An 18,900-nucleotide genomic window follows, 5' to 3' on the forward strand; every position below is an offset into this window, starting at 1 on the left:
CAAACCAGAGAGGCGAACAGACTTCATAATCAGGCCGTTTAAAAAGACTTCGTATGGATAATCACAGTTTTAACAAGCGTTTAAAAAGGCTTCGTATTTATAATCAAAGATTTAACAAGGAATTCCTTGTGAACCTCTTTACCTTTGCTTGGGCGCAGTCCGGCTCATCCCAAACAAACACCTTCTCGCCGCCGGGGACTTCTGAACACAGACCTCTTCCTCCTTCCCCTGCATTGCTGGACTGAAACAGAGACGTGGTCTGTTATCAGTTATAGTTAACTCAATCGTCATATCTGAAATGAAGTTATAACTGGCATTTGTAGAGTGAAAATAATTTACAGGGGCTTTTAAGTTGTACTTCCTTCGAGTGACAAGAAAAACCTGTCATCATTGTACGAACCACTCTTTGTTTCCAAGACCTGGATGTTTCCCAAGTTTTAGGACCTGTGGTTTCGTCACCAGCTGTGGTACTAGGACCAGGGCCTGCCTGGTTCGAAGGATACGTTTTTTTTTTTATTATTAATGTAGTGTTAGGCAATAACGTAACGACAGTTACGATGCGAATTATATTTGTGTATAAATCTGTTTTTTTTTGTGTGTGTGTAAGTACCGTTAAAATTGGTTTGGGTGATAATAAGATATAATTAATTTGCTCATGACTGTAGTTCCTAAGTCGTTAACTTCCACATATGTGCACATATGTTCATAAAATTACTAATTATATATATATATATATTGTATTTACAGATATTGTTTTTATTTCTATAATAGATAAAGGCTACTTAACACTCGTCACGCGTTCAACCTGGCGTGCCTGGGGAAAACTAAACAGGGTAACACGATCTTTCATCAAGTCGAATTTGCTTACTCAGCAGTATATTTTGAAACGTCACTTCCTGTTTCAGGAAAAAAAATAAAAAATAAATAAAAGCCGCGCTCTGTCATTGCCGTTAGATATTCATCTATTTTTCAAAGCCTGGGACTAGGATTCATGACGTCACAACCGGCTGCTTTGCATAAATCTCTCTCTCGCTAAAATATTCAACCTCGTTTCTTTCGAATTTATTCTTTCAACATCGGGTTTTTTTTTTTTTAATTACCACGAGTCTTGTTACAAGCCTCCGTTGTAACAGTTATTGCTGTTCTACCCTGCTTTTGCCATTAATGTTATGTCAGCAAATCATTCAGTACCTGAACTTGGGCAGAACAATATATATTCACACCACCTTGTTATCACGCTGTAATATATATTCACACCACCTTGTTATCACGCTGTAATATATATTCACACCACCTTGTTATCACGCTGTAATATAAAAATATAATAATAATTGTAAAAAAATAATAATAATAGGAAAAAGACCTTCTTCAATACAGGTTTTGTTAAACAAAATGGCAGTTTCAACAGCATTTATTTTATAGAGTAAACGCTCAATTCGTCTTATTGATTGTTTTTCTTGCGCTGGAATGGTTGCAAGCAATTGACCAATATTCATGTCCGGACATGGATACTGGTCAATTGCTTGCAACCATTCCACCGCAAGAAAAACAATTAATAAGACGAATTGACCGTTTACTATATAAAATAAATGCTGTTGAGACTGCCATTTTGTTTAACAAACAAAAATAATAATAATAATAATAATAATAATAATAATAATAATAATAATAATAATAATGACAGGTAAAAACACACAAAAGCTTAAGACTTTACTAAAATATTCAATCAATATTCTCAGACCATTATCTTCTAAAAACATTATCATCATTTTATGTGATATCACAAGCAATTCGTCGTTTCCAACTGATGCCATCTTGAAGCAGACACAAACTTCCTCTCAACATTACTTCAGTGTTGAAAGTTTTCTCTTTTGACTTTTTTCACGACTTCGTTAAAATATTGGCCAGAGGCCTGATACAACAGAAGAACCTCTCTTTGACTATTGCACTACAGAAAGTCGTTCTTGAAATAAGCAATGAGAGCTTAAAATACTTAAGTCGTTCTTGAAATAAGTAATGAGAGCTTGAAATACTTAAGTCGTTCTTGAAATAAGCAATGAGAGCTTGAAATACTTAAGTCGTTCTTGAAATAAGCAATGAGAGCTTGAAATACTTAAGTCGTTCTTGAAATAAGCAATGAGAGCTTGAAATACTTAAGTCGTTCTTGAAATAAGCAATGAGAGCTTGGAATACTTAAGTCGTTCTTGAAATAAGCAATGAGAGCTTGAAATACTTAAGTCGTTCTTGAAATAAGCAATGAGAGCGTGAAATACTTGGTTTCAGAGTGGGAAGACAGATTGAAAGTGTAAAATCTGTTGGCCACTTCCAGCCACCTCTGTCAAGGATTTTGAGATACTGACAATTATCAGGAATATCAGCTTCAGTTTTCTTGTCAAGAAAACCCCTACTTAAACATGGTTGACGTTTCAGCTTCTTTTCAATACTGTGAGCAACATAACCTGAAATGTATGTCATATTCCTTTGACAAGGCTTCCTCTTCCACAGAATCACACTTCGAGTTAGGTTCGCATGGAGGGGCGTTTAATTCCGAGATGGTTAATGGACCAGACTTCATAATCTTTAGCTTCTTTTCAGATTCCATCACTTGAGCAACAGCTACATTATAATTTGTACCACTCATCTTCCTAAAAAAAAAAAATCACAGCTGTGTTTTTCTCTTCTTACAGAACATTTTTAGCTGTTCGGCACAGAACCGTAACACTCTGAACACTTGTCATTTTCTGATTCACTTTCCAATAACTCCTGGTCCTTGATAACTTTAATACACTGGGTGAGTCTATCAACATCACTGGCCAGCTGATTCAGGGTAGGAATTCAGGTGGGTTATTAAATTTTCAAATTTTGACCACAGATCACATGTTTTCCGATCCTAAAAGCCCATTTGAATTCTTCTGAATCTACAGCATTGTTTTCATACCGTACTATAATAACTTTTAAGTCTTTCATCACTTTTAAAAGATACAATCAGCTTTGGCTGGTCCTTAAATTGACTTCAAGAAAAGATACATAGGCTCTTGAAACAAACAGCCAGTCCATAGACAGCTTACTAATGAAGTTATTAACAAGTTAAGTTTACCTTAGTTTAACCAGACCACTGAGCTGATTAACAGCTCTCCTAGGGCTGGCCCGAAGGATTAGACTTATTTTACGTGGCTACGAACCAGTTGGTTACCAGCAACGGGACCTACAGCTTATTGTGGAATCCGAACCACATTATACCGAGAAATGAATTTCTATCACCAGAAATAAATCCCTCTAATTCTTCATTGGCTGGCCGGAGACTCGAACTCGGGCCTACCAGAGTGTTAGCCGGCAACTCTACAGAGGCACCGAAGTTATGAACAAATCCATCAAAACTGTTTCAAGGTGTAACTTTCAATCCAGGTCTGAAACTGTAATTCACGTCGTCCATGTACCTTGTCTCTCCTTTTCTGTGGATCCGTACGAGCCGGTGGCTCTTTCTTTGACTCCGGTTGATTAGGAAAGATGGTCGGGTACGCATCCTTCGTCAGAGTTGGGGTTCCTCTCTTGGCTATAATTACGGTTCCATCGGGGCGTGTAATGGTGTCTTCGGTGATGATGAAACGTTCCTCAAAATGCCTGGCACAGACCACTGTGTTAGGGGTTGGCGTGAAGTCTTCCCTGTGGATGGCTTTTATCCACCTCTGCCGTCGTTGTCCGTCCTTTGGGAAGCGGAACGCCGACGCCTCTGTTGTACAGGAGTAATAATTAATCTTGCATCCCGGCACACAGCATGACCTTGGCATCTGCAAAAATATATATAATAATGACGTGAAACAATGGGGTAAAGAATGGTTATAAAGAATATATGGAATAGTGACTAAAGATTATAGGAACAACTATAGTGAATGTCTTAAAATTAAGTTAAGCTTCCATATATATTTGTAAGATTCACAGGCATCACCAGGCTTTTCGCGAAAATATCCCCCGGCCAAACTTCAAAATAATATTACAGTAAGCCGTCAGACAAAACAAATTATGCATTTTAACTCCCACGGTCCATATTGGGACAAAGTGATTTTAATACTATACGTAGCTGGTTGCTGCATCACGGATAATTCTAGGCAGTTAAAATGCAGCCACTAGCGAATCCACAAAAATTTCATGGGGCGGGGGGGCATCAATTTTCATATTATACACACATACCAAGGACCGCTTGGGTTTGCGAAGTACTGGCTTTGGTGTTGGCAAACAAGCAGGAAAACTGAATATGCTTGGCGGAACTGCCGGTCGCGTAAAGCCTCCGGGTAGCTTGACGTGTGGGGAGTCTAAAGGCCAGTGTCTTTCACAGATGAAAAACTTAGCCGAATCAATCACAAAATCCTGGCGAGGCGGGAGCGCGTTCAACCACCTTTGTTTGTCCGACTTATCTTTGGGCAATTTGAAAACGCGGCACTTGTTATCCGCATTGTAGTTGCCATTGCAATTCACGATGCCACACTTATTAGGCATAACGACTGGTAAATCTCTGTAATTACTGGGAATATGGGAAAACACAAAATAGTTCGTAAATGCGACGCTTGAAAAAAAAATAACTACATTATATTAAAAAAACACTATGGAGTTGGCAAAAAATAAGACATAAAGTAAACTCAGGGTAAGTTTCACTACAACAGTGATTAACACAATGAACAGAGAGCGCGAAACGACGGCAACCTTTCCGCTCCGTGTATCACAAACAACTGATTTGCAAGCGTCGGCGAGACGGCGACTGGCCTTCGCTAGCGAAGTCAGAAAATTAGCGCTGCGTGTCCTCTTTCAGTAGTCCTTGATACATACATACATGTGTGTATATATAATTATTTTTTTCTCAAAATTTCATTATTATTTCTATGATAGATTATTAATTTTTTCCCATTTTTATATCTCTCATTTATGTTGCCCAAATCTTCAGTATTAGTATTTTGTCATTATTTTTCATGGGAGGGGGGGCACGTGGCCCCCACCCTGGATCCATTAGTGAATGCAGTGGAAATAAATTAAAAATCTTCACCATGTATCCCACCTGAAAACCACTGGCTATGAAATTACTACAGACTGTTATTGTAACCACTATATTATCATAAGTAATGTAACGCAAAACGTTTAGTTTTCAGCACTAGCGGATCGGGGGCGGAGGGGCACATGCCCCCATGAAAAATAATGCAAGGTACTTGAACACTTATACCCTTTCTTATAAGACGATATTTACTGAGTAGCCTATATATATATATATACAAATATACATATATATACACATACACATATATATGTATATATACATATACTGTATATGCATATATGTATGTATATTATGACAGTTTGTGCCCCATGAAATTTTTCTGTTGACTAGTAACGCAGCAAATGAACTATAGCAAAATTCTTATTTCCACTGTAATAACAATAAACTATGTAAAATTCTTACCTTGTAGGAAATCCAAATATGTGGAAAATCGCCAGGAACAGAGAAAAAAGCCCAACCACTTAAGACGGCAACAGCATGCACACTGATTGAGCGATGGACGGTTTGTTTCAGATCAAAACCGCCTCAGCTGGTGACGTCACAGTCATCTCGCATCTGGCATGCCCAGGCTTTGAGTATCTAAGCGGCAATGACTCAGCAGTTTATTTTGAAACGTCTCTTCCTGTTACAGGAAAAAAAAAAAAAAAAAAACCGCACTCTGTGCATAATAATAAATGGCTCGGGCAGCAATCGCCCACAACTCTCGTGTTGGATATTGTTCGTTTCCGGACCGAACATCGCCAACTCGATTTTTTTATAATATCTCTCGAGTCTTCATAAAAAATGAAAAAATATTCTATATACATAATTCTTGCCAACTAATATTTACCACAATCAAAAATAAAATATATGTCAATAACTGAGCATTTTTTCTGTTTCAATATTGCGAAATGCACTTTGAAGGGACATTTGATCCCCAAGGGACTAGTACTGAACACGGCGAAATACATTTGACCCCCAGGGGCTAGTACTAAACACAGCAAAATTACATTTGAACCCCCAGGGGCTAGTACTAAATGCCGCGAAATACATTTGACCGCCCAGGGGCTAGTACTAAACATGGCAAAATACATGTGAACCCTCAGGGCTAGCACTAAATGCCGCGAAAACATTTGAACCTCCAGGGGCTAGTACTAAACATGGCGAAATACATGTGAACCCCCAGGGGCTAGTACTAAACACCTCGAAAAACATTTGACCCCCAGGGGCTAGTGCTGAACACGGCGAAATACATTTGATCCCCGGGGGCTAGTACTAAAAAAAGCGAAGTTACATTTGAACCCCCAGGGGCTAGTACTAAACACGGCGAAACAGCGTAGAGGTATCACTGTTTAGTACTAGCCTTGGTGTGGAATTGGAGTTCGGACCAGAAACGAACTTTCTGCGATCTTTGTATCGAATCAAATAATTTGAATGGACGGATTTTTTTCCTTTATCCTTTTACATATGGTTCCTCACTCGGTCTTGAAAAACTGATCTAGGTAAAAAAGTCACAAGAAAAAAAGTCACAATAATCTTTCATGGATAATGCTCCCCAAGGGTTTTAAAAACCCGGTAGGTATCCACCTTTGCGGCGTGTTTAGAACAAACCCGTTGGGGATTTCCGTAAAAACATAAACAAAAGACTGTATATATCATAAAGATAATGACCCCCCAAGAAATACTGTGAATGTTTTCCCATGACTTTGCTACCGGCCACTGTAAATTATTGTGACTTTTTCCCCGTGACTTTTTTTCGTAGTCAAAATTGTGACTTTTTCCCGTGACTTTATTACCGGCCACCTTTAAAAACATACCAAAACAAGCGAGCATCTGTGTAATCGATTACCAATCACATGAAGCAACCAGAAAGATTTTTTTTTCCTCCATGATACGTCGATGATTTAATTCTCTTTGGCCCCAGTGAATTCACATCACGGTCACCAAACGCGAGTAAAACTTGTTCGAATGCTACAGCAATATATCCATCCCTCCGTGAACATGAAAATTAATGACCTTAAGTACGTTTTTCATGAGGCACAAGAATGCATGGGCGGAGATGCAGGACACTGATTACTTTGCATAAGCGGATATAAAGAAAAATCCTCAAAGAATTACTATTTTTTTCAGAACCTACACCTTTAAACCTATTATAAATACGATGGAAACCAAGTAATGTATGTTTAAGAAGTGTCTAAAACCCCCAATATGACTGGCGATGAGTTTTTAGCATGGAAAATATCAGAGTACGAACATAGGTCTAAGGTTAAGTAGCACGGAAGCAAACATAGGTCCAAGAGTACTCGAAATACTATTTTTTTGGAACATACATCTTAAAACCTGTTATAAATACAAGGAAAACCAAATAATTTATATTTAAGAAGTGTCTAAAACCCCAATATGACAGTCGATGAGTTATTAGCTTGGAAAATTGACAGTACAAACACAGGTCTAAGATTAAGTAGCAGAGACCCTAAACATAGGTCTAAAGAGTACACAGAGGCACGAGGGTACAGCTGAAAATGGTGTAACATTAAAGTAAAATAGTGACGGCTGTGCTGGAAAGGGGGAGGGGAACCCCCCTCACCAAAACGTCGGAAGCGACTGGACTGGATCTCTCTCTCTCTCTCTCTCTCTCTCTCTCTCTCTCTTCCCTTAAAATGAATGTCCAATTCAGGATTTCTTGTTTTTTAAAGTTGCACAACCCGTTAGGCGGGGGACGGTTGGAGGTGACTTCTCGATGTGTAGGCTGGATCAGAAGAAGAAGAAGAAGAAGAAGAAGAAGAAGAAGAAGAAGAAGAGGAGGAGGAGGAGGAGGAGGAGGATGAAAGTAGGAAATCTAGCTAAGTGGGGGAGTTTGGAGGGGGGAGGGAGGGGGAAACCACCAACTCCCTCCCCCACTTTTCAAACCACCCGTGCTAGTTTCGAGACGTAATAGAGAAGAAGAGGAAAGGCAAGATTATCGTTTTCACTTTCATCCGAGCTGTTTGGCTGGGTCAGAAAATAAAGGAAATGCCTCCAATACGACTGAGAGAGAGAGAGAGAGAGAGAGAGAGAGAGAGAGAGAGAGAGAGAGAGAAACTTACAGGAGCACGCGAGAGAATGTGTTTCGCAACGGTAGGAAACTGCGTGCTGATTCTCTCTTTGTAGGAAACTTTGTTCCACACCACCAACCCCTTCCCCACCCATATCCCCACTCCCCCCAAACCCCACCCATATCGCCACTCCCCCCTAACCCCACCCTCAAGGTTTTTTCACATGACGTCAGCTGACGTCAGCATTTTTTTTCCGCGTGATGTTCTTCTTTTTCTTTTACTTCTCCTTCTTCTTCTTCGAGAAGGAACTCAGGAATTTAGGAAAATCTGATTAAATAATGTGTTTCGAGCCTGTGGCTTCCTAAAGCTACGGGAGGAGAACTGTCTCCAAATGATTTGAGAAATTCTGAGAATTTCTTGGACAGTTCTTCCTTATTGCGAGAGTTCACAGAGTTTCAAACGTAATAAAGAATTTCTTTATTGTATTAATTTTCTCTTGCGTTTTATTATGCTTCCGTGCGTTCTACTTTGCTTTGGTTGCATATAATAATAATAATAATAATAATAATAATAATAATAATAATAATAATAATAATAATAATAATAATAATAATAATAATAAATAATAATAATAATCAGTAAAGAACCACATTTTACGATAACGAAAATTTTTATTAATAAAGTATAACTACAGAACTTACTTTTAGGCCTATAAACTGGTCACAATAATTATATTGTAAACAACTGTGTTTTACGATAATGAAAATTTTTATTAATATAATAACTACAGAACTTACTTTTAGGCCTATGAACTGGTCACAATAATTATAATATATAATATATATATATATATATATATATATATATATATATATATATATATATATATATATATATATATATATATATACGAGTATATATATATTTGAAATATACGAAAAGATATAAAACTTTAATTTCTATCTTCTGCTCCTCAACGATAAAAGAGACCTAGAAATGACTCCTAAGTTCGAGAATGAAAGGTAACTTTACTGAGAAACCATTATTAGTTTCCACGACGTCAAAACCACCTGGGCGGAAAAATCAAGATACGTCAAAATGCATTTAGCATTAGCTAAAACAAACCAGTAATTGAGAGTCTCTCTCTCTCTCTCTCTCTCTCTCTCTCTCTCTCTCTCTCTCTTCCACTGTTTATGGTGTTGTTGCTCGCGTCCTCTAAACGTACATCATGCTGACCTCAGCAGTTGATTAGGGACCTAGTTCTCAGTCGACTACTGTAATTCTCATCAGCTCTGAGAGAGAGAGAGAGAGAGAGAGAGAGAGAGAGAGAGAGATGAGTGTTCAGTATTCTGTCAAATGTGAAGAGCCCGTGTTGGCATAAGGCCAGTTTGACCTAAGACAGATAGGCCTATGTTGCAGTACGGGAAGAGATTGGATAGCAATATTACCCATGATTTGAAGAAGTTTAAAGTTTTCTATAAAGTAGACCTACCTGAGTCTTTAGGGAAAAGAAGGTTTAATTATATATGCCTAGCCGAATTCTCTGGTTAAAGAGGTTAACATCAATAGACCTATCTGGATCATTTTAATAAAAGGAGCTTTAAACAAATAGAACTAACTGAATCTTTAGGGCAAAGGAGCTAAATTTAAATAAGTAGACATAACTGAATCTTTTTGGTTAAAGGAGATTTAAATCAATAGACTTAACTGAATCTTTAGGTTAAAAAAGATTTAAGTGAATAGACCTAATGAATCTTTTTGGTTAAAGGAGCTTTAAATAAAAAGACCTAACTGAATCTTTTTGGTAAAAGGCGTCAATAAACAGAACTAACTGAAATCTTCTGGGTAGATGAGGTTGAAATAAATAGACCCAACTGAATCTTTCGGTTAAAGGAGCTCCAAATAAATAGACTTAACTGAATCTTTAGGTACAAAGAGTTTAAGCGAATAGACCTAATGAATCTTTTGGTTAAATGAGCTTCAAATAAATAGACTTGAAATAAACAGATCTAACTGAATCTTTTTTTAAAGGAGCTTTGAATAAATAGACCTTGAAATAAATAAAAGTTTAAATAGACCTTAAAATAAATGGACCTAACTGAATCTTTTTGGTTAAAGGAGCTTCGAATAAATAGACCTTTAAATAAATAGACCTAACTGAATTTTTTGGTTAAAGGAGCTTTGAATAAATAGACCTTGAAATAAATAGACCTAACTGAATCTTTTGGTTAAAGGAGCTTCGAATAAATAGACCTTAAAATAAATGGACCTAACTGAATCTTTTGGTTAAAGGAGCTTCGAATAAATAGACCTTGAAATAAATAGACCTAACTGAATCTTTTGGTGAAAGGAGCTTCCAATGAATAGACCTTGAAATAAATAGACCTAACTGAATCTTTTGGTTAAAGGAGCTTCGAATAAATAGACCTTTAAATAAAGACCCAACTGAATATTTTGGTTAAAGGAGCTTCGAATAAATAGACCCAAATGAACCTATGACTCAGCATCGCAAGGTCTCAGAGCAGAGCCGATGAATAATCACACCAGATGACACCTGGACTGCATAATACCCATTGCAAGAGCTTCTGGCATTCCTTCATTTGCATGGCCAGAGTACCCAGCGAGGTACTGATGGCCCTGAAGTTCAGTGAACTCTCGAAGTTTTCTTTTTTTTTTTTCTTTCTCGTCTGCCTGGTGGTGGAAGATGACTTTCGCTGAGTGAGAGATGGCTTTCGTGGAGTGAAGGACTTTCATTCAGTGAAAGATGGTTTTTTCTCTGAGTGAAAGATGTCTTTCAGTGAGTGAAAGATGTCTTTCATGGAGTGAAGGACTTTCGTTCAGTGAAAGATGGCTTTTCACTGAGTGACAGATAGCTTTCACTGAGTGACAGATGGCTTTCACTGAGCGAAAGATAGCTTTCACTGAGCGAAAGATAGCTTTCACTGAGTGAAAGACAGCTTGTCTTACACTGGGCGAAAGATAGCTTGCACTAAGCGAAAGATAGCTTTCACTGAGCAAATGATAGCTTTCATTGAGTGAAAGATAGCTTTCACTGAGCGAAAGATAGCTTTCACTGAGCAAAAGATAGCTTTCATTGAGTGAAAGATGGCTTTCATGGAGTGAAGAACTTTAATCAGTGAAAGATGGCTTTAAAGCATTGAGTGTAAGAAGGCTTCTCACTGAGTAAAAGATGGCTATCATTGAGTGAAATATGGCTTTCATGGAGTGAAGGACTTTCATTGAGTGAAAGATGACTTTCAATGAGTGAAAGATGGCTTTCATTCAGTGAAAGATAATTCTGATCAAGTCTAACGCAGAAACAAAATTGTATTATCACCTCTCGAGAGTTATAGACCTATGTAGGTAGTTAATAATAATAATAATAATAATAATAATAATAATAATAATAATAATAATAATAATTACCCAACAGCATTTTAAGATGCGTAAACAAACCTGTCAGCCTGTCAGTCTGTCCCACAACCCAAAAAAGCTCATGGAATCTTGGAATTCGCGCTCTCGACCAGCAAAGACTTCTAAAATGCCTTGAAATAAATGTAACTCTTCTCCCTCTGCAGTACTTCTTCTTCTTGTTCTTCTTTTTAAACAAAAGCAGCAACATTGGTGGGCCATACGCATTCCAGTCATGAACAGGGTCGACAATAACAGCTTCCCTCTCCCCCCACCCCAAACTCCCTACCACAACCACCACCCTCCTCCAACAACACTTTGACTTAAAGAGAAAGGATTGTCCTGGGTGCGTTCGAGCGATATTTTTTTAAAATTTTCTTTTTCATTTTATTCAGGCACGAAAGGTCTCCATTAACCTTCTGACAATTCAGTGAATGATAGTTCTTCATGAATAAACTCCTCCCAAGCTCCTTGTTATTCACAATCTCTCTGCATCCTAGAATATCTTACAACAAACCAAATTCTCAAGGATACAACAAATAAAAATACAAATGAGTCGCCAGTTGTTTTTCCACTCTGAGCTGGCCTTATGCCATCACGGGCTCTCTCTCTCTCTCTCTCTCTCTCTCTCTCTCTCTCTCTCTCTCTCTCTCTCTCTAGGTCCAGCAAATGCTGCTTTAAATGATAGTGTGTTGGTGTTAATTTTTTTTTCACAGGGGAAAAAAAATACGACTGCCAAAGGTCGTCTTTTAATTACTGCTCAAGGTACTGTCAGTGATTTGTCCTGCCTCTATTCCGTGTCTCAAGGTAAGGGATGCTTAGCGCATGGGGTTGTGGATCCCTTGGTGACCGGTAGTGAATGACCTTTGAGGTCAAAGGAAGTCATTCATTTAATCCTACACGATTTCAGGAAAATAAATATGACATAATCAAGATATTGGTCCAGTGGGTACTGGTCTCATCTTGGTAGAATCAGGCTGGCGGCCTCACGCCAGCACGGACTCTTGCTCCATAATGGAGTGACTGAATGACTGGCCTGCACTTGAGCAACTCTCACACTCGACGTAAGAAATGCAGGAGATGACTGCAGGCCAGTCATTCAGTTACTTCATTATGTAGCAAGAGTCCATGCTGGCATAAGGCCACCAGCCTGATTCTACCAAGATAAATCCAGTAACCACTGGACCAATATCTTGATTATGCTATATTTAATTTCCTGAAATCCTACAGGAGTAAACAAATGACTTCCTTTGACCTCAAAGGTCATGCACTACTGGTCATCAAGGGATCCACAATCCCATTCGCTAAGCATCCCTTAGCCTCGAGACATGCAATAAAGGCAGGACAAATCACTGACAGTGCCTTGGGCAGTAATTAAAAGATGAAATTTGGCAGTCTTTTTTATTTCTCTTGTGAAAAAAATGAACACAACACACCATGCGCAGAGAGAAAAAAGAGACAGAACTCAGTCATGGATACAAAAGTCAAGTTCGTACTTCGTCACTAGCTTTGGCACTGACTTGAGAACGAGTACTGTTTATTCTTCTGAACGAATTTGGACGAGTGCTTACTCTGTTTACCTTTATATACACACACAAATACACAAACACACACACACGCATACACATACAGTTACTAAACTCCAGTATATTATAGCACCCATGTGCTATAATATACTGATATGTACAGAGACACACATACATATATATTCCAAAGGGTTTAATACCTCGCTCAATACCACTGTAGACCAGTCTTCCTCAGTCCAACCTTTGTACTTCTTGCAAAAATCCAGCCTCTTCTTCATCGCCTCGGTTTGCAAAGGCTTCTTAGCGGTGGTATGACTGGGGAGACCGAGATCCTTCCTAAGGCGATGTTGTATGGTGCGTTCTGACATCCCTCCCAACACTTCAGGGTTCTGTTGTTTCAATTCTTTGCTGGTAATACTTGGATTTACCATTACAATACGCTTCAACAACCTATTAGTCTTCTCGGTTGATTTCCGCGGACGTCCAGACCCCTTCTTCCTTTGCACTGCCACCTTGAGTTCCCTCCCATCAGCTCTGTTACACCAGATGGAGACCGTGTTTTTGGAGACTCCTAACTCCTTCGCTATGGCCGTCATTGACTTGCCCTCTTTATACATAGTCACAATTTGTGTCCTCTTGACCATGGAGAGTGATTTACCCGGCATACTAGCTGGTAGGGTGGGTTCGATATGCAGGTGCAAAAATGACAGTAATCAGGTGCCTGACAGAGGGTCAGCACAAGATTACTCTTCTCTGGTTCATGGGTGACTGAGTGGACTTCAGTTGGCAGGCAGACTCTGCTTCCTCAAGCAGCACTGCCTGATGTACAATAGTTACATTTTACCTGCTCAGCAGTGGGCGGAAAATGTGAATATTCTTAGGACCGCTATTCAGGTCCTAAGTTTTATAGCGTCCTAAGATTTTTTGCGCCGAGTGTAAAGTTACGTTTTGATTCAGAAAACTCACCCCTCATTACATGATTCCTAAATTATCACCAATGATTAGCTTCTATCTAAATATCTAAATATATACATATACATGTATATGAATGAATTTTATCACATCACCATGATTCATATACAAGCATTAAGCTACAAACGTCCTTTAATATCCAATTCGCTCTACCTCGGAAATAATATATTTTCATATATGTTACCAGAAGGGGAATTTTTTTTAGTTGATAATAAGTGCGTCGTCTTGTGGGTTCTAACCACGAAAGACAAGAACTCAGGACTACAGTGACGCGCATTTAACCACACAGCCATATAAATGTGTATATAAATTTGTGTGTGTATATATGTATATATATATATATATATATATATATATATATATATATATATATATATATATATATATATATATATATATATATATATATATATATATATATATAATCAGAGAGCGCCATCGTCGTCATGGGGCGCCAATGGCAACGAACGTAATTAACAGCCAAAAAGGTATAAATTGCCTCCCCAAAAAACTTCCACCGAAGCCGAAGCCAAAATAAATTCTCCGGGAATCTCGCAAAAGAAGAAAGACAACTTTGCCTTTTAAGTGAGGACTGGGGAGGGGGAGATAGGAAGGGGGAGGAGGGGTTGCTTAGAAGGGGGTAGGAATAGGGGGTAGGGGAGAAATGGGTAGAGGGGCAGGGGTGTGCAGGTCAAGAACCTCACGAGTAAAACTGTGCCCTTGGCTTTGCCCAATCCAAGGAGCCCAATCACCCCCCACCAACCCCGGCCCCCAATCTCCAGAGATAGAAACCTCTTATCAAATCTCCTCCCTCATTCTTTTCCCCCACCCCGCTCCCCCTCCTCACAAGACCGGAGAACAGCACCCAAAACGGGTTCCAAGGCCCACCCCCCCTACATCCAGAAACCTGTCAGGTTCCCCTCTCATTCCTCCACCTCCTCCTCCTCCTCCTCCTCCCCCTCCCACAACTGCCTCTCCCCCAAATGGTCAAAGGTTACTCTCGGGTTTATGAGGTCTAAGACGAGAGAGAGAGAGAGAGAGAGAGAGAGAGAGAGAGAGAGAGAAAGTGGCAGCAGGTAGGTATAGTTAGTTATAAGGAAGTCCTTACCAATCTTGGTTCTCTCTCTCTCTCTCTCTCTCTCTCTCTCTCTCTCTCTCTCTCTCTCTCTCTCTCTCTCTCAGTGTATTCTTCTGCATCATAGGAGATCGAAACAATGAAAACAAACCAAGATGGTATTGCAATGCTGATAGCTGTTGGTGAGTGTTTGTGTTTATGTGTATGTGTGTGTACTTATGTGTACGCGTGTGTGTGTGTGTGTGTATGTGTGTGGGGCAATGTGTGTTTGTTCCTGACTATCTTCAGTATAGTACCAATAATAATAATAATAATATAATAATAATAATAATAATAATAATGTGATTCTCCTGCCAAAAATATGTATTATTAGAAAAAATAATAATAATAATAATAATGTGATTCTCCTGCCAAAAATATGTATTATTAGAAAAAAAAATAATAATACTATCTGCCAAAATATATGTATTATTAGTATAGTACCACTAATTAGAAAATAATAATAATAATAATAATAATAATAATAAAAATAATATTATTAGAAAAAAAAAAATAATAATAATAATAATAATGTGATTCTCCTGCCAAAAATATGTATTATTAGAAAAAAAAATATGTATTAATTGAGCCAAAAAATAATTAGAAAAAAAATAATAATAATAATAATAATCCCACAAAAATATAATTAGAAAAAAAATAAATAATAATAATAATTGATTCTCCTGAAAAAAATGTATTATTAGAAAAAAAAAATAATAATAATAATAATGTTTAGAAAAAAAAATAATAATAATAATTAATGATTCTCCTCTGTATTATTAGAAAAAAAAATAATAATAATAATAATAATAATAATAATAATAATAATAATAATAATAATAATAATTTGAGAAAAAACATAATATTTTGAATTATACTCCTCTGATGCAGACATAATTAGTGATAAAACACAGAACGAGAGACCGTCTCGTAATAATAATAATAATAATAATAATAATAATAATAATAATAATAATAATAATAATAATGGTTTATTGATGAAAAAGTCCCCCCAAAAAAACTATAATTCTTAATTCTCGAAAAGGTTTGAGAAACGGGTCTTGTTTTTTTCCTCCATTAATAAAAAAACCCAGGCAAAACAAAAAATGATATTGGAAAAAAAAAGTAAAAATCACAAAAAAAAAAAAAAATCCTCTTCAGAATACTTTCGTAAAATGAGCTTTTTAGTTTTCTGAAAAGAAAACTGTTGTGCCGGCTCTCTCTGTCCGTCCGCACTTTTTTCTGTCCGCCCGCTGATCTTAAAAACTACTGAGGCTAGAGGGCTGCAAATTGGTATGTTGATCATCCACCCTCCAATCATCAAACATACCAAATTGCAGCCCTCTAGCCTCAATAGTGTTTGTTTTGTTTAACGTTGAATTTAGCCATAATCGTGCTTCTGGCAACGGTATAGGATAAGCCACCACCAGGCCTTGGTTAAAGTTTCATGGGCCGCGGCTCATACAGCAAGTATACCGAGAATACCGAAAGATAGATCTATTTTCGGTGGCCTTTTTTCCTATTTTTTTTTTTTTAGTGTTGCAACAAAATTAAGCAGGTCTAATAGAAAGAGGAATCTCAAGAACGGTTCAACAGGATTGGATGAAACGAGCTGGCAGGTTTTACATATACACACATGTTTTTTATTTTGATGTTATTCACAGTGATAAATGTTATGGTATTCACAGTGGTAAATGTTATGTTATTCACAGTGATAAATGATAATATGTGAAGGTCAAGGTCACGGAGCAGGCTGCTTATAACAGGTGCTTGAAAAATGTTAACGATTCATTTCTTCGCGGTTGGGTGATTTTGGGGGTAGTATGGTCTCTCTCTCTCTCTCTCTCTCTCTCTCTCTCTCTCTCTCTCTCTCTCTCTCTCTCTCTCGTTTTAAATAGATTCTAAGTATTATTAGTACTAAGAATAAACGCTCTCTCTCTCTCTCTCTTTAAATAGATTCGTAGTATTATTAGTCCTATGGATAAACGCTCTCTCTCTCTCTCTCTCTCTCTCTCTCTCTCTCTCTCTCTCTCTCTCTCTCTCTCTCTCTATATATATATATATATATATATATATATATATATATATATATATATATATATATATATATATATATATATATATATATATATATGTGTGTGTGTGTGTGTGTGTGTGTGTGTGTGTGTGTGTGTGTGTGTGTGTGTGTAGAATCTACTGGTGTCTTTTACCAGATACATATGTAATTGTAATAGCAACAATATATTTGTTTTTTATTTTATCAAATTTTAAGTATTATAAGTCCCGTGGATTAGAGCTCTCTCTCTCTCTCTCTCTCTCTCTCTCTCTCTCTCTCTCTCTCTCTCTCTCTCTCTCTCTCTCTCTCATTTAGGCTCACAGGAAACATCTACGGATCCAAGGAAACAATCTATAAACAAACAAACATCTTGAAACCCGTAATTCAAGGGCAAGAAAAACACAAATAAACCGAAAGATATAACTGCCCTGGTTTACACTGTTTACAACTTCTACTGATTCATTTTTAACTTTATTTTTACTTTTTATCTCTCTCTCTCTCTCTCTCTCTCTCTCTCTCTCTCTCTCTCTCTCTCTCGTACCTCGGTTTCCCGCCAACCCGGACCAAGGGCCCCCCAATATGCTTGTGAGCGTCTCGACAGCATAGCTTCTTCCTTCCCCCGGAGAACCTTGAGCAATGTTTGCCAAGGGTCTATTTCCGTTGCAATTCCCAGCTTGCCACGGCACTCCCTAATCACCGGCAATAAATAAACACGAAGGGGGAAAGAGAAAGGGAAAAACGAGAAACAACAGGAAATCACTCGTTCAAGATGGCGACGGCGGTTCGTTACATTGCTACATAGGTCTAGTGTTCTCAGAAGGGAAACCTCGTGGCTTTCACCGTCCTCATAGGTCTAATGGTTTCACACAAACCTTCATGATTCTCCTGCAATTTGCAGAGTTATACGAGGTCTTGCTCATGCAGGGCGAAACGAAAGGTTAAGACTTGAACCTGAGGCAGTGACGATGCTGAAGTTTGCGGTTTGCAGAATTACGTAGGTCTACGTCCGGATCGAGATGGTCTCGGCTCACATTAGACCTTAAACATAAAACATGTAATAGTGTTTCAGCTGCAGTTTCCTTTTATACGCCTTGTGTGGATTCTGAACGCAAGAAATTCGGGGAATACCGAGTTGTTTGCGAATTCGTCTGTTCAGCTCGTTGAAAATGTGGCCAGAACCTCCCATCAGGAAGCCAGTTACCAGTTACCATTTCCTGACGGAGCAAATGCAAACTTGAATGAATGCAGGCTCAAGCAGAGCAGCCTAGAATGTGAACCAGCTCGAGAAACATAAACAACTACGCAAACAATGCTGAACTCTCGTGGGTATTTGTTTTGCAAAATATACTTCCTATTTAGTTATCTTGTGACTTGTGACTACGCATGGCGTAAACAGACCCATAGTCTATATTATTTACCGTGATGGTCTAAGACACTGGGTCCATTCACCGCCTCCCCATCCCTCACGCCACTCCAACCCAGATTCATCGACAGTAGTTTACCAATTCAATTAAAATTCTCGCTGCAATTCTCGCCTGCAAAATCACTTTTGAGATATATATCTGATCGATTTTTTCTTCAGTTGTACAAAAACATCGGTACGTTCAAGATTTTTGGAGACCGGTATATCCTGAGGAAATGTTTTGATTCATTTATTCCTCAACACTTTCTTTTTAAATCTTCTTCTCTTTTTCTAATATGTGATCTCGTCTCTGTATTTCCTGCCACCTGTTAATTCTTTCAAATGAAACACCATATTCTTT

The 18,900-nt window shown here is 38.0% G+C and overlaps 1 protein-coding gene across 16 annotated transcripts in view; it reads right to left on the reverse strand.

Moving 5' to 3' along the window:
• LOC136833254 (platelet binding protein GspB-like) overlaps positions 1-18,900 on the reverse strand; it is a 214,499-nt gene that overhangs the window by 91,158 nt on the left and 104,441 nt on the right. For all 16 annotated transcript variants that reach the window (XM_067095166.1, XM_067095165.1, XM_067095157.1 and 13 more), the window contains one exon: positions 143-241. In XM_067095166.1, coding sequence (XP_066951267.1) covers positions 143-241 — 99 coding nt within the window. The remainder of the gene's footprint in view (positions 1-142; positions 242-18,900) is intronic.

This window comes from Macrobrachium rosenbergii, chromosome 51 (assembly GCF_040412425.1).
Source record: "Macrobrachium rosenbergii isolate ZJJX-2024 chromosome 51, ASM4041242v1, whole genome shotgun sequence".
Taxonomy (NCBI): domain Eukaryota; kingdom Metazoa; phylum Arthropoda; class Malacostraca; order Decapoda; family Palaemonidae; genus Macrobrachium; species Macrobrachium rosenbergii.